This window comes from Heteronotia binoei, chromosome 4, assembly GCF_032191835.1.
Source record: "Heteronotia binoei isolate CCM8104 ecotype False Entrance Well chromosome 4, APGP_CSIRO_Hbin_v1, whole genome shotgun sequence".
Classification (NCBI taxonomy): Eukaryota; Metazoa; Chordata; class Lepidosauria; order Squamata; family Gekkonidae; genus Heteronotia; species Heteronotia binoei.
In genome coordinates this window covers 150,742,132-150,758,528 of record NC_083226.1, presented here as the reverse complement: position 1 = coordinate 150,758,528, position 16,397 = coordinate 150,742,132, and the positions used below count along the sequence as shown (strand labels likewise).

Below are 16,397 nucleotides of genomic sequence, written 5' to 3'. Positions count from 1 at the left end.
GAACACACTGGGGAAATTAGAGTATTCTTTAATCAGCAGCTGTTATCAGTTTGGGTTGATTAACCTCCAACTCTAGCTTTTGTTCCATTGTCTAAGGAAATTGCAGAAGGACTGGGGGAAAACAAAGTAAATTATGTTGCCTTTCTTCTTCAACCCAAGGGAAAACTTACTTAACTGGAATTATAGTTTCTGAGTACCAGTTGACTGAAACTCTGGAAGGATGTCTATCCATCCACAGACTTGAATATGCATGTGTATCTAGTATGAATTATATGAAATAAACTATTTCATGCCATAAAACAACTGCCAAATTCACCCAAAGAACATTTTAAAATACTTTGGGCCTGGATGCTCTGCTTTCTGTGATATCCCATCTTCATAAACCAATCTCTAGAGCACTTAAAAAAAAAAAAAGATCTATTCTCAGAAAATCAGCCTTATCATGAACTATGTACATGTTTATCCCACCCTTCCTCAAAGAAGCTTAGGGCAGCATACATTGTTCTTCCTCTGCCATGTTATCCTTCCAACAGCCCTAAGAAGCTGGTTTAGCCAAGAGAAGGACTGGCTCTAGAACATCCAGCAAGTTCTATGGCAGAGTTGGGATTTGACCTTGGATCGCCCATATCTAGTCTGACAATCTAACCTCTATACTACTTTGGTTCATTTTAGATTATGGCCTCTGCCTCTTCTGTTTTTTGCATGGAGATGTACAAATATGCCATTTTTTTCCAGTTCATTTCCACTCTTACTCTAGGGCTTCCAACCTTTTTGACAGTGATCTCTGTTGTATTATACTCTACTGAGGTCCCTCTCAAGACTCCACCCTAAAGTCTCCAGGAATTTCCTGACCTGGAGTTGGCAACCCTAATTGTCAACATTTTCATCCAGTCACTTTTTTAACCTAGCTTCCCATTTTTTTAAAATCCATTTAGACACCAATGGATGCCATTGATACGTAATTTATATCCTTCGTTTATCAATATTGCAAAAACAGATATCAGTTTTCACAGTAGAACAAAGCAGTAGACAAGTGTAGCTTTAAGACCAACTAAGTTTTATTTAGAATGTAAGCTTTCATATGTACAGTTTTCACAGTAATGTTTCTTTATAATTTGGTTGGTATATACCTGGGGAAAAAGGCAAAAGTAGTTTCATCTCATATAGGGAAAAACACAAAATTCAATTACATCCCTGCTTTTAGTTTTTATTTTTTTAAAATCCTTTGGGTTGAGATTTGATGTGCAGGTTATGCACAAATGCCAGTGCATACGTTGTTCTCCACAGCCATACAGGACATTAGTAAATCTAAATTAATACTCATTAAAATCCATTTGTTTCATTCTGCTGAGTGTATGTTCCAGTTCTTTAGACAGTATCATGACTACAAGAAAATCTTAGGTTCATTACATGCAATTTGAATTCAGAGGAAATTCATTAAAGACAGAAAATGTTGTCAATTAAAGCCCAAACAGCATGTGAATGTGATAATGATTGCAAGGGTGATGACCGTTCTAGTTGGTGAAACTCTGTATACCTTGGTAGTAATCTATCTTCCCCAGAGTTTTCAGACTTTCAGATAAAAAAATAACTTCATTTAAAAAAAAAAAAAAAACCTTTGCTGTGCTTAATTCTTTTTGTAACCTGTTTCATTTGCAGTTCATGTTTCTCTTCCACTGTGCTTTTGTTGAGAGCACTTATAACTTCCTTGATAGTCACAAAACATAGAATTGTAATCAATGGACACAGATTGGAGTAATTCTTCAGAGGTTTGCACAGTTCAAGTACCATTGATTTCAGTGGACGAGTTATAGTGCATTGACTTAAAGATACAACTCTTTTAGGATTGCACTATTAAGCACATTCACCCACCAATATCCATAGGACTTAAAACAAAGGTGCTTAACTTTGGTTGGAAAATATCATTAACATTTGTATTGTGCTTTCTGGATGTTTAAAGTTCTTATTATACATTTAATGTTTTCAGACATCACAAACTCAAGTGTGTTAGGGTTTCTTTAAAAAAAAATTCCCAGGTGTGGTTTTTCATTCCATCTTTCTTTCACACTTAGAGGTCAGATGGAAGTATTCCTCATTTGAGTATTCCTTAACAAATTGCAATTTGCTTCTAGCCTACAACTTTATATTGTAAACCTCTGTTTAATCTTGGTTTAGAATTTCAGTTTGTAGGCAAGAAGCTTACTGCAGTGGTAGTGTGAGAATCAAAGGATAAGCGTGGCTTGTTCTCTTTATGAACAAATAAAGAGTACATGTTAGCTGAATGCAGCCTTTATCTCACTGATCAATACAGCGATAATCTAGTGAGATCAGTTATCTGTCCTTGTTGCAATGCATCTGATTATATTTTCCTTTAATGCTCAGTGCAGTGGTTTTCTTTTCACCAGCAGGCCAAATTTCAGGTGTACACAAAACAGAAGGACATCTCATGTGTTCTAATGGACAAGTAGATACAATGGAAGTTAAAAAGAAACACTCTGGAAGTAAAATCTGCATTTTTCTCAACTTTCCAGATCATCAACTGTTATTGTCTGTGGGAATCTTGTTATTTTTCATGACTGGTTGCATTTATCACTGATTCACTGCTCATCATTCCATTCCAAAATTATACCCACATTTATGCCATCACAATTACCACTGATTAATTTTTTTTAAACAACAATATAATTTTGACATAAACAAAACCAGCCTTTTGAGTACTTAATTAATCCCCCCCCCCTTTAAATTGCTCTAAATTTACAGGTCCTTTCCCTTTTGCAATTTTTCTTGGAACAATGATGGATTTGCATCACATGCTGCGGCACTATTTTGATTCCCGATTGCTAACTTGACTTCACTCATTTCAGAAAAACAGAATGAAAGCAAAAATTATACCTGTGTGACGCTGATCTTTCAGGGCCTGTCTTGCGAGGGTCATCATAGCACAGGAAGAGAAGCAGAAAGGACTCTGCTGACAGCTCAAGTGAAAAGGCCTTGCGTTGTCAGCCCTTCCTCCGGGCAGCTCGGGCAGCGCTCCACAGTACTTGGGTCAAACTAATTATTTGAGCCCTGAAGAATTAGCTGTCGCAATTACTGTTTGTCAGAAACCCTCGGCGACTATAAACCAAATACCACGTCTCTTTGGTGGGATATAAATTGACTTATTTTGTAGAGACCAAATCCAATTATTTAAGAGCAAGAATTAATGCCCTCTCAGTTTCCCTGCAGTCTTTGGTAATGGTAGAATGAATCAATGGCAAGCATTTGTCAGTAATCATGAGCATTTACATAGTACTTTATAAGAGCCAGTCACTACTGCTATTGGGAAGTCAGAGCAACTTACCAGCATCCTCCTAATAAGCTTCGAATGGGAGAACCTTTTGATGAACAATGTGTAGTACTGTCCTAAGCAGAGTTATACACTTCTAAATCCATTTACATCAATCAGTTTAGAAAGGCATGACTCCAGGATTGTATGACTATTCTGATTGCACAGCTCTCCTTCTTTGGAGTTTTTCAAACAGAGGCTAGATGACCATCTGACAGCAATGTTGATTCTGTGAATTAGGCAGATCATGAGAGGGAGGGCAGGAAGGCTTGCGTCAGTGCTTAGTTCATGTGGCCCTTTCTTGCATGCCAAGGGAAATGTTGATCATCACTTTGGGGTCAGGAAGCAATTTTCTTCAGACCAGTTTGGCCAGGGATCCAGAGGAGGTGTTTTTGTTTTTATTTTGTTTTCACCATCTTCTGGGCATGGAGCAGGAGTCACTGAGGGTGGTGTGTAGTTGTGAATTTCCTGCATTGTGCAAGGGGTTGGACTAGATGACCCTGGAGGTCCCTTCCAACTCTATGAGAACATCCCCCCCCCCCTGAAAGTAAGAACATATAATGCAGTGGAACTTACTTACAAGTAGACTTGTTTAGGATTGCCTCCCTAGGGTCCTGGTCACTACATGGCACTAGCTTTATTTATGAATTTATTTCTTTATTTACTTCATTTATAGTCCACCCTTTTCATCAGGACTCAAGGTACATCACAGAATTAGAAGGGGATGCAATGAAGGCTTTTGTATGCAGGCAATAGGGCAGCATTGTTCAAAGTGATTCACAAAGTTACTTGAACAAATTATTAGGGACTGTGCTCTACACTATGTATAGTTTGCTGTAATGTATGTAGGTCTGCATATTTGATGTATAATGTTAACACTTATGCTTCACTTCAGTTCAGGATTTCTTTGTTTTTTAGATTTCTGGTTGGTTTTACAACCCATATCCTATTCCACTGTTTATCATATGTCCCATTTTGTGGATTGTGTTTGTTCGCTCTGTGTAATCCAGGAGGAAAGTAGACTATTAATAAATGCAAATAAATAAATAAATAGTATTACAAATACAATAGTAGTACAATACAATAGTAGTACAAATAATGTAAACAAATAAAATCCTGTAACACATTACAAAGCAATGCAATAACAGCAGTGTAATAAGTACAATAAAAATCCTGTCAGTTTTGCATATTCATTTATTCCATTTTTGCAACTTGATATGGAACTGCAATGCCACATGATAGCTGATGATCCTAGAAAGCCACTCATATTCCAAAGATTGCTATCACGAAACAAACCAACCAGCCTCTGCTACAGGTGGTCTCCACAGTGTCATTCCTCCTTCTTGATGGTTCTTTATGCTGAGAACCTTGGGAAGCTATTGTTATGGCCTACAGTAGAAGACCCCTTTCCTTATCACAAGAAGTCAATGGGTTCGACCATCCAAAAGGGCTATGGTGGGAGTTGTAGAGCCAGTTTGTGCAAGAGCCATGTGGCACAGGGGCTGTTTGGAGAAGACTGAGTGAAAAAGCTGGCTGGATCCGACCCAATCTCTGTGCTGGAAGTGGCTGAATATGCGCTTGAATTGCTTTTGCATAATATCCTGCAGGCTGTTAATAAGATTCTTTCTCTTTTGGATGTTCAAGAGTATCAAAAATAGCTGTAACATGATATTCTTTCTTTTCAGGGAATATGGAGCCATTGATGATGTAGATATCGATCTGCATATTGATGTTAGCTTTCTTGATGTAAGTAATCTCATCATACGGTAATATAATAAAGATGAATACATGGTTCGCTCTGTCCTTCATCAAGATGCATAGTCAGCTACCTACAGGCACATCCCTTCTGTCTTTCTTGATCTTCAGACGTTTCAGTTGCAAGGTTGGTTCTGATTCATTTTTCAGTGGAGACAGCCAAAAGATGGATTCTGTGCAGCTATTTGGCACTATTTGTGTAGATCAGTACATTCCCATTTTTCCTTATGATGGCTTGAAATAACAGGAGGCAAAGCAGTATCGTTTTGAACCAAAGCCAGCAGCAGAGCAATGAATGGAAACGGTGCAGTCCTAAGAAGTCATTCCCTTCTAAGACCATTGACTTCTAAGACCATTGACTTAGGTTTGTGATTGCTAGGGTAATCATCTTCTGCACTCATTTTGCATTGTCAAAATGGCAAGTCTTGCTTGAAGCCTTTGAAGCCTGAAAGAACCAGAGAATCAGACAGACTTCTTCCCATAAATCATATTATCCCAGCTCTGAAAAAGCTGGTTCTCTTTTATCTATGCCCAGAGGCATTCACAAAGCCCCCACCCTGCTGTTGGGAGAGGCATGGGCCGCATATGCACAAGAGAAGTCTTCAGACTACTCATGCACATGCCAGGCAGGTGCAGCACACACCATGCCATTCAGACAGCTGGGAAGCGCACCCTAAATACAGTTTATAGGTTTGCTACCTGGAAGTTCCCAGTATCTATTTAATCCGGTCCCAGCCCATCCTCAGATGAGGTAGGTACGGGCGGGACTCCAAAGGCAGATGCTTTCATGTGATTGAGCACATTAAATCAAGATGGGAGGTGTGGCTAGGATGGGCCAAATATCTCATATGATCACACCCATGGTCCTGTTTTCTAAGTATTTGTATGGACATTCTTAAAGTAAGTGGGGCTGGTTCATAGTATGGATTGGATCCAAAGGTGCCTTCACCATATAGAAAGGGTCTTCTGCTCACAGTAGGTTTTTGTTTTGCTTTTACATTTTAGACAGAGCACTGCATGAATCTAGTAAAATTAGTTATGTAGATGTTTTGCTTGCGCAAAAGCCTACCTTTCCTAGCACAAAAGGAATGGCTATACAACGTACCTATTATAGCAGTATTTATAAAACAGCACTGGTGGCAATTTCCCTTTCTCACACCATTCTTTGGGTATATAGTCCCATTTGTGGAGGACTGTGGCCGTCCCTTATGAATAATAATGTTGCCTATGGTCCCTAATTCTGCTTTGCTTAACTGCCTTTGTCCAAAGCATTTGCTGATTTCAGCTGGAAATATGTATGGCTTCATTTCTTAAAAACAGCTCTGATGCATTTTTTTTTCTTTTGTTAATATTTTATGCAGTATTTTAAAAGGAAACTAGAAGCCTCTGGATGTACCAGTTCATCTCACAAGAATCTAAATATATTTTGCACAGCTATTATCATGTTATTAAATCTGTAATCATGACCATGAACTTATTTGATTGTTTTGTGTATGCTTATTGTCACACTTTTGACCACTTTCCAGGCAAAGCTTTCTAATCAGTTTGCAATTAAAATCTAAATAAACACTGAAAACAAAACAAAAAATTACAATGCAATTAAAATTGCATAAAAATGCAAAAAGTACTAACCAAATAACAAACAGATGTATAATCAAATTTTAAAAATTAACAATAATCTATTATCATATCAGCAATGGCCAAAAAATCAATAGGTCTTTGTTTTCTTTTTCCCATGTGGAGTGCTTATGAGCCAAGCATGTCTCTCTAGGGTTTCCTCACAGAATTCTTTGCAGATCTTTCTGGAAAGCAGTGAACGAGTACCAACTAATCTTAAATGCTGGAACAAATGCTAGCATTTCTACTGATGCCATCTGTAAATGCTTTCTAATACTGTGTGGCCACAGATACTTATCCATCATTTTTTAACATCTGAGACACTGGGATTCTTCCAAGGTTTAGCAGTGCTGCTCTTAGTAGCAACCAACAGTTAATTCTAGTCCTCTTGTTTTACATAACTAGTTTTTAGCAGTACAGTTTCTGATGTGTTTGGTAAACTAGGACTAGTTGTCATGATGATGGAATGGATCCTTTAGTCTGTTTGCAGAAGATGGGACAGTTGTGGATCTTTCCATGTTTCCACCTCCCCCCCCCAGCAGCCATAACCCTTTATTCCCAAGGTTACATGGCGTAAACATGTGAGTTGGGAAGCTGCAGTGGGGAGGAGAAGAAGGACAAAATTACACGTTCTGTTTTTTTGTTTTGTTTTTCAGTCAGCATATCCACCACAAAGATTAGAAAATCTTATTTATGAGGACTGTCACCATATACAAATATATTTTCCTCTTTTTCTAACAGTTCTTATGGTTAGCAAGGAAAAAAAGCTCAATGAGTATTTTTGCATGTTCTTAACAAGTAAAAAAGTTGATTTTAACAACAAGGGAACAAAAAGTTTGCTAGTTTCCTCTTGAAAGTTGTAGTTATACTATGTGTCCCAGTGAAGCTACCCATGGGGTTGACTAGGACCTGAAAGATGTTTGAAGGACTATGAATTGAAAGATGTTTGGATGTTGATTACCACAACCAGCCAGTTGTGGCCTTGAAATTCAAAGAACCTACCTTAGGTGGCATTGTTGAATTGAAGTGCAATGCCCTATTATCATCTACTTTTGGAAGTCTCCTTTGATCATAATATCCCAAAGGAATCAGAAGATCAGGAGCCACAAGGTCTACTTTGCGTATCCAGAACTAGTTGTACAGTTCATTGGATCCTTTGTACAGTATGGAAAGGACCTCAAAATTCATAATCTAATGTCATCCTGTAGTAGTATGCTGACTTTATTGCCTCTATAACTGGGAATAGACTCTAGAGAACTCAGTGAGGCTTACTTTGAACAAGGTTGCATGCAATCTGTGTGCCTTGGGATGGTAGCATCTTGCATTAATGGTAGCATGAATTGCACTGCAATCCCAAAGAGAGATACTCCAGTCTAAGCCCATTGAAATGAATGGGCTTAGACTGGAATAACTCTCCTTAGGATTCCAGTGTTAGTTTCCCACCAAAGTGGTGGTGGGGGGAGAGAAACTGGCTTGTTACTGTTGTATTTTGGCTTTGTTGGTGAAGGCTCATGAACCTAACGCAGCCTAGATTCCTAGAAAATGATTGCAAGGAAATAGTTGCATTTTCTTCATCTGAGCATTCAGTTTCTGGATGAGTTCAGTTCATGCTTTGTCACCAATCTTCCTCAAGTTCTGATATTAGCTAGATGCCCACAGAACTCTTGTCTCAGTAAAATGGGTCTAGACTGCAACTTAGGCAAGCATATACACTGCCTTGCCAGCTCTACCAGTGAACATGTTAGGATACGAATGTGATGCTGATGACTTACAGTATCTGTTGTTTTTCTTGAATCAGGAAGAGATTGCAGTGGCGTGGGATGTAATCCGCACAGAGCCTATAATTGTGAGGTTGCATTGTTCACTCACACAGTATTTAAATGGCCCAGGTAGGTCACATTTCCCTTTCCCCTCTATGATGCCCCTGTTGAAAATACTGGGTGTTGTGTCTGTGATGAACTTCTTTCACCAAACAATTATGAGACTGGATTCCGGTGTCTAATTACATTATTGGAAAGAAAGTATTGCATTCTAAAAGGCCTTTTAATTTAGTAGCGGGAGATATAACAAAAATCAATGGGTGGATGTTAAGCCTGCAGAAATTCAATTATCAAATCTGTGTGGGTAATTAACAGTTGGAATGAATTGTTAATGGACTCCTCGTCTTGCCTAACTTTCGGATTCCTCATCCCTTTGGTTTTTAGACTTCTTTCCCTCATGGAGTTCTTGCTGATTTGGTTGGCCTTTCTCTATATTCCTTGGCCATCACAAAAGCGGGCATTTGACTAGTCCCCAATTCCAAAACAAACAAAACTCTAACAAAATGTTGCAATCAGCTTTGAAATATACAAACTTGCCTGTGTTTTTCACCAATATATTCTATTCTACAGTGCCCACCGTTGATGTGTTTCAGATCTCTACTAAAGAAAGATTCGGACTGGGGCATCAGCTGAAGAAGTAAGTTCATGATAGGAAATAAAATACAGATAACAGATTGTTCCCCAGTTCAATTTACCTAACCTGAAATGGCCCCAGGGAGCTGCTGTTCACCTCTTTGGGAAAATGCTTATATAGTGGGATCAAATCCTGTGCATCTGCTAAGCCTCAGGATCTGAATAGGCTTTAATGATCAGAACTAGGCACTCCAGACACAGAACTCCCAGCATATGATTTGGTTAGACCCTGTCAACTTGGCTACTCTAGTTTGTGGCAAGATAACATCTAAGGTGCCCCAATAAATAAATGAAAGATATAATTAAATATTTCAGGCTGTTAAAATATCCACACAGAATAGAGGCAGCCTGTTGTGGGGTTTTTTTTTTCATGAGTTACTCTACTCTCATTGCTCTAAATGAATAAATGCTGGTATTAAATTCTACTTGGCTATGAAAAAGATGTGTGTTATATCATACAATGTATGAATGCTCAGATCTCACATTCACAAGAGTGTCAGAATTTTTAAGTACTTCCTGATGACCTAGTGCCCTGAAATCTGGTTTTCATATAATGCAAGATATCTGGATTACCAGGAAGATCTAAAAAAATGGGACATTTATGTACCTCATCCTGAAACTGGTGGGTTCAGGACACATCCATCAAGTTGTTAAGAAACTTCCATTCAGAATGCTGAAATTTGGTGCTTAACATAGTGCATATCACACTCATTACTAGAAAAGACTGAAAAGGAGTCTTATAAATACAACTCTACCTATAAGCAGGGAGCAAGAGATGGATCTTGGCACTGTAAAGATATTCCTAAATTTCCCTGAAGCTAAAATTTGGCATGTGCATTCCAAAATACATATTGATTTCAAGAAAAGATTTATAATTAAACATATTTGCAGGCCAAAATAAAAAATTGTGGCATGAGATACATAATTCAGTTAGCATTCCAGCACAGAGAAAGCTAAGCTGTCTGTGGGATGGCTATGTTTTAGTGGTAGAGCATCTGCTTTGTATGCAGAAGGTCCCAAGTTCAATCCATGACATTTCCAGTTGACAGGATCAAGCAGGAGGTGACGAGAAAGCTTTACCTGACACTCTGGAGAGCCATAGCAGCTCAGAGTAGCCTGCACTGACTTTAATAAGCCAGTGGTTTGGCTGTGTAAGGCAGCTTCCTGCATTCGGGTGGAGGCAACATGGTGTGTTTGTACTAATGCACCCATAAGATAGAAGTGTGAAGATAATACAAAGTGTCTCTGTATTTGTATTTGCAGGATCATGCAAACATTTGTTACACGGCAATGGAAAAATGGCAAAGAAAAATCAACCAGTACGCACAACAAAAAAATCTCTGAAAAAAAAGTGAAATCTCCTCTGCACATCTTTTCTACACTGCGCAGGTAGGTGGCTGTAAAAAGAAGTAAGATGAGATTACATAAGAACATAGACGAGAAGCCATGTTGGATCAGGCCAATGGCCCATCTAGTCCAACACTCTGTGTCACACAGTGGCCAAAAAACCCAAGTGCCATCAGGAGGTCCACCAGTGGGGCAAGATTCTTGACTTGTTTCAGAGATAAGTGTTCTCTCAATGTCAGCGCCATGCTTAGGGTGTGGGCAGTTGTACCCAGCCCATGCCTCGACCAAAGGGACTAGCAGTCTTGAGGTTAGCAGTCTGAATGGGAGAGGGAGGGAGATCTGGAGCCTGAAGAGCAGCAAGTAGAATATTCTGCTCTTTCTGCTGCTTGAGCAAAGATAGAAGGCCTGGCCAATCCAGAGGCTTATACTATCTGTCATTTGCAGAAGCTGACATTACACACTCCTGCCTTCTTCTGCACTTAGGGTTGCCAAGTCCAATTCAAGAACTATCTGGGGATTTTGGGGGTGGAGCCAAGAGACATTGGGGAACAAGCCAGGAACAAGGGTGTGACAAGCATAATTGAACTCCAAGGGAGTTCTGACCATCACATTTAAAGGGACAGCACACCTTTTTAAATGTCTTCCTTCCATAGGAAATAATGAAGGATAGGGTTACCTTCTTTTGAGACTCATACTATTGGACCCTCTGGTCCAATCATTTTGAAACTTGGAAGAGTATTTTAAGGAGAGGCACTAAATACTATACTGAAAATTTAGTGCCTCTACCTCAAAAAACAGCTCCCCCAGAGCCCCCGAAACCTCCAGATCAATTCCCCATCGATCTCCTCATAGGGAATCGATCTCCACATAGGGAATAATGAAGTGCTCAGCAGACGTTTCCCTCCCCCCCCTCCCTGTTTCTGGCGACTCTGAAGCGAGGGATTGACCTCTCTACTCAAGAGTTGCTGCCAACTTCTTCAAAGTAACACAGACACACCATCCCAAGAGGAAGCCTTTCAATCGGAGACTGAAGCCTCCGGAGGTGGAAACGCACATGGTCCTCTGGGGGCGGGAAGGAGCCTGGGAAAGCGGAAGAACCCCTGCTGGGACCTGGGGATTGGCAAGCCTATCTGCACTAGAAGAAGGCTCTGAAACTTGAGTATCTCAGGGCACCCATAAGAATATGTCCTAGATCTTGTGCTTCCCATTTCAGGCTTCAGGGTCTAAGCAGTGTTCCCTCTGAGGTGAGTTAGTGTGAGCTAGCTCACAGTTTTTTAGCCTCCGGCTCACACATTTTTTCTTAGCTCAGGAAGGATGAGCTAACTAATTTATGCAGTACCTCACAACGTTAATGCCAGTAGCTCACAAAGTACATTTCTTTTGCTCACAAGACTCCAAAACTTAGAGGGAGCATTGGGTCTAAGTACCTACCTTGGGCCTTATATCCTAACAAACATACACAGGAGGGCAGTGGGTAGAGAGCAATTTATGGTAAATTAAAAGAGAACAGGAAATGGGTTAAGCATACTTACCAATATCACTTCATAGTCTGCCTTCCCAAAATTGATTTTCTTTTTAAAAAAAGAGAACTATTGTGCTTGTTTCCTTGTATTGTATAAGTTACTGCCAGCTTACATAGGTCTCCTCTCCTCCATTTTATCTTCATAAGAAGACCATGAGGTAGATTAGTCTGAGAGTATGATACTGGCCCAAGGTCACCCAGTAAGTTTCCATGGCAGAGTGGGCATTTAAACCTAGGTCTCTCAGATATTAATCTGACACTTGAACGACTACATCTCACTGGTTACCATAAAAGAACTATGCTATCAATTTGTCAGGGTTTTTACACACAATAAATTCCTTAGGTACCCACTACACCATATCTTCGTTCCATATCCTGCACAGCTTTCCTGGTGCCTTGTGGTGATATACTAACAGCACTGTAGAGGTGGTATTGTGAAACACAACAGTCTTGAGGTGATTTTTCAGTTGCAGCTAGTAAGAGCCCATGATTAGGTAGGGTACAGCCTGTCTGACTTGCCTGTCAGAAGATTTCACACAAGCAAGAACTTAAAGAAGTCCTAAGCAATTAAATCTCCAAGGTAATGTTTGCACATATCTGTTTCTTTTATGATATACAGAGATTATAGTGCACAATGCACTTTTATTGTCTTGCAGACTCTGTTTAAAAAGAAATAAATAATAGTTTCTTAGCATTCTTCTTCATACAGAGCATGATTAACTTGTGGAACTCAACTGCCTCCGTGTATAATGGTGACCACTAGATTAGGTGGTTTGAAAGGGAATGGACAAGTTCATGATTGCGTGCCTCCAGTGTCTGGTTATGAAAGGAAATATATCTTTGGACACAGAGATTTTGTTGATCTAGTTATCACGGCTTTAAGTTCTTTATATGATTTGTAAATAAATTAAAAATAAAGCACAAGTCAGTCATGGAACAAAAGGAGAAGGCTGATTTCTAAGTCAGGATGAGGTAATCACTGAACCTCGTACAGCAGAAGCCGTTTGTGTTGATGGATCTTGAAGGATGTTGTTGACTACTTATATTCTGATGTACTGTTCTTTCTTTTGATTTTCAGGTCGCCAAGTTATCCTCCACCAGGCTATGGGAAAAACAAATCGAAACTGAAACCTGAACAAGATGGCATTTCAAAAACCCACAAGTTGCTGAAAAGGACTTGTTCGAGCACAGTTAAAGCTGAGGACACGTGTGTCACAAAGTCTCACAGAACTTTTGGTCGCTCATTGAGTAGCGACCCCAGAGCTGAACACACAATGACCATCAAATCGCACAAACTGTTGAACCATTCTTGCTCAGCAGCCATCAAACAGGATGAGTGCATCACCTTAAAGCCCCACAAATTGCTGAGTAGACCAGGTTCTGGGGATACTCGGTGTGAGCACAACAGTACTTTGAAGCCTCACAAACTTTTAAGCAGGTCTTATTCTAGTAACCTTAGAATGGATGAATTGGATGGGCTGAAGAACCACAAATTGCTCAGCAAGTCTTACTCCAGCACCCCCAAGTCCTCTAAAACGGAGCTTTTCAAAGAACCCACCATAGCAGAGGGCAGGCGGCTCTCTCTTACCTCAGGGCTTATTGGTATCTTAACACCATCATCATCGTCACCATCCCAATCCGCTGTGCGTAACCAGTTTTATCCTCTGAGCCTTCTGTTGTTTTTTTTCTTTTCCCCATTTCCCTCCCTGAAATGCTAAAACATATAATACATTCACCAAAATGCTGATGGACTTTGGTGAAGTCATGAAAATCTACCTTCATTCATCCACAGGGGTTTCACATTGCGGTCCCAGAGTAAGCCTACTCCTGTAGTGGAATTGAGCTGGTTATTGAATGGAGGACGCATGTCAGATTTTTTTAAAGCTGGTGTTAACCCTAAAGACCACATTGAATTGCTGTCATGGATTCATTCTTGAAAATATATTGCATGACATTCTGAGGCATAATCTGAAGGTTGTGAATTTAGGAATGTATTTTTATGATTTAGCAGTAGAAGATAGTCATTCACTGTTGTTCTCTGTGCCAGTCAGTGAATGGTTAGAGATTTTTTTATAGTAAATGCATGAATACTGTATATGCAGTCAGTGTCTAGCAGATGGTAGTGCTTACCTCATTTTGACAGTATACAGATATTTGACATTTAATTGAAAATACAGCCAGGCTTTCTGTACACCAGTGAGAAAACAGTTTCTCACACAGTGCATTCTGGGTATATATAAAGAGCTATGGGATATGTCTAAAGAATGGTGCAAAGAATAATGAGAAATCTTTGGTAAGAGGAATGGCACAGCCCTCCTTTTCAAACTAGAGGTAAAGAAATTATCATGGAAGAAACTCTACCATGGCTTCCTGTTGAGACCACCAAGAACTGGCAATTTAAAATCTTTATGCATTGAATCTTTCCTGGCTCTGGGGGTGAACAGATTTGCCAAAAGGCAGTTTTTCCTGATCCCAGTACAGTACTTTTATCTGCTATGTTATGGTGGTTTTCATGTGCTGCAATGTCAAGGATATATTAGAGGAATGTCTTTTACATAAGGTTGTTTTGAATGATGTTATGGAGACTGGATTTGGAATAAGGTCCAGTAAACCCTGTGAAAGTAGTATGTTTCAAGATGTACATGATGGTTTCAGTACTTTTCCAGGGACTAGAAGAACACCTCTTCCAGTTTTCTTTAACAGAATCTTGAATATGAATTGAGAGATCTATTTTGTCTGTGCATGAAATTTGAACAGTAGGAATACTATGCAGTGGTTTATGCACATCTAGTAAGGAGATTAATCAGGTTATGACTCTGAAATATTGAATATGTCCTCTTCTGGTAATATCACGTTGGCAAAAATGGCATCAGAACAAGATTTTATCTGTATTTATGTGAATTTTGAGTTTCATATCAAAATGTGAATCTTCTATGAAGAAGAAAACTTTCGACAAAGAACTGACACAGTAATTGAAAGTGTCTCTGAGTACTAATAAATGCATAGAGAGTGGTTCAAAAATCCCCAAAAATTGGCAAAACGGTACAGAACCTAGAGAAGAAAAAAAAATCAGAAATACCCCCCCTTAAAAAAAAAAAAGGCAACTGTGACCAATTTTGCACTCACCTTACACAGCTCTCACATCCATCTTCTCAGCACGGCTTCCTTCCAATTTCACACTGTCTGTCCCAGGGCTGCAGCAAGCATCAGCGTTTTCACACAGCAAACAGAAACTGCTAAATACCAGTGTCTGTTTGCTGCACGAAAATGCCGACACTTGCTGCAGCCGTGGGGCAGATAGTGTGAAATCGGAAGGAAACCACTCTGAGAAGACAAATGTGAGAGTGGCGTAAGGTGAGTGCAAAATCAGTCCACGTATGTAAAAGAGCTGCACAGTCCCTGAGTTTCTCTAACCAAGCTTGGGAAAGCTTTCCAACTTCCTTGAGCTAAGACTTCCAAGCCCCTTTGTATAGCCTTTGCAAGTTCATTTCAGACAGCTAACTGTGTGTACTTTTCAGCCCCATGAAAATGGACTTCATCTTTGCCATGGGCATAAAAAAGGTGTTATGCTTTTATGCCAGTAATTTCTCTATCAGTGCAGTCATTGGAGAATGGAGTTGCAAGGATTACGAAGATCAGTATGTCAAGTGCTGTTTTGTACTTTCTTTAAAACATTGGTTTGGTTTCTGCAGAATTGTCTTTTTTGAATGGCAACTGCTCACCAGGGTAGTGGAGAGGTATTTCCCAGTTTGGTACCCTGACAGCTGTTCATTGGAGATGCCAGTCATTTAATCTGGTGCCTTCTACATGCATGGTGTGTGCTATTAGTTCAGTAATATATCTGGTCCCTGCACCATCTGTACACTGATACAAAATGATGCTGCATTAGGCCCTGCTGAGATCATTTCTGGATTTTGCTATGTATTTACATAGACAAATGTCTTTTTTGAAAGTGAAAGTTGTAAAAATTGAATAATATTCAGATTCCTTTTTTTTTAGAATGCATTTTTTCTGCTCTAAGAGAAAAGCTGTACAGTTTTCTGCTACACACACACACACAAAACTCCAATGAAACAATAGATGGTTTTCTCTTGAATTATCTCAGTTCAAACTGAATTGTGCTCCAGATGCAAACAACCAGACAATTTCTTGGTTCTACAGAAAAAGCCAAAAACATCTCCACTGGAGAATCCTCCAACAATGCTTCTGATTACAGTATACATCCTGATGTTATCTCTACTCTCTTTTGTTTGTTTGTTTTAAACAGCCAAATTATGGTGCAAAATCCATTCCGGTCAGGGACCATGGCTTTCTTGTGCAGGTAGGATAGACTGCTTAATCCGTTTCAGAAATCTGGTGAATGTGGAGCTGTTTGTTA

At 39.5% G+C, this 16,397-nt stretch overlaps 1 protein-coding gene across 1 annotated transcript in view; it reads left to right on the top strand.

The window, feature by feature from the left end:
* PARP8 (poly(ADP-ribose) polymerase family member 8) overlaps positions 1-16,397 on the top strand; it is a 215,665-nt gene that overhangs the window by 158,222 nt on the left and 41,046 nt on the right. Inside the window, exons 8-13 of the mRNA XM_060236017.1 lie at positions 5,011-5,071; positions 8,496-8,586; positions 9,088-9,154; positions 10,414-10,539; positions 13,098-13,662; positions 16,287-16,340. Coding sequence (XP_060092000.1) covers positions 5,011-5,071; positions 8,496-8,586; positions 9,088-9,154; positions 10,414-10,539; positions 13,098-13,662; positions 16,287-16,340 — 964 coding nt within the window. The remainder of the gene's footprint in view (positions 1-5,010; positions 5,072-8,495; positions 8,587-9,087; positions 9,155-10,413; positions 10,540-13,097; positions 13,663-16,286; positions 16,341-16,397) is intronic.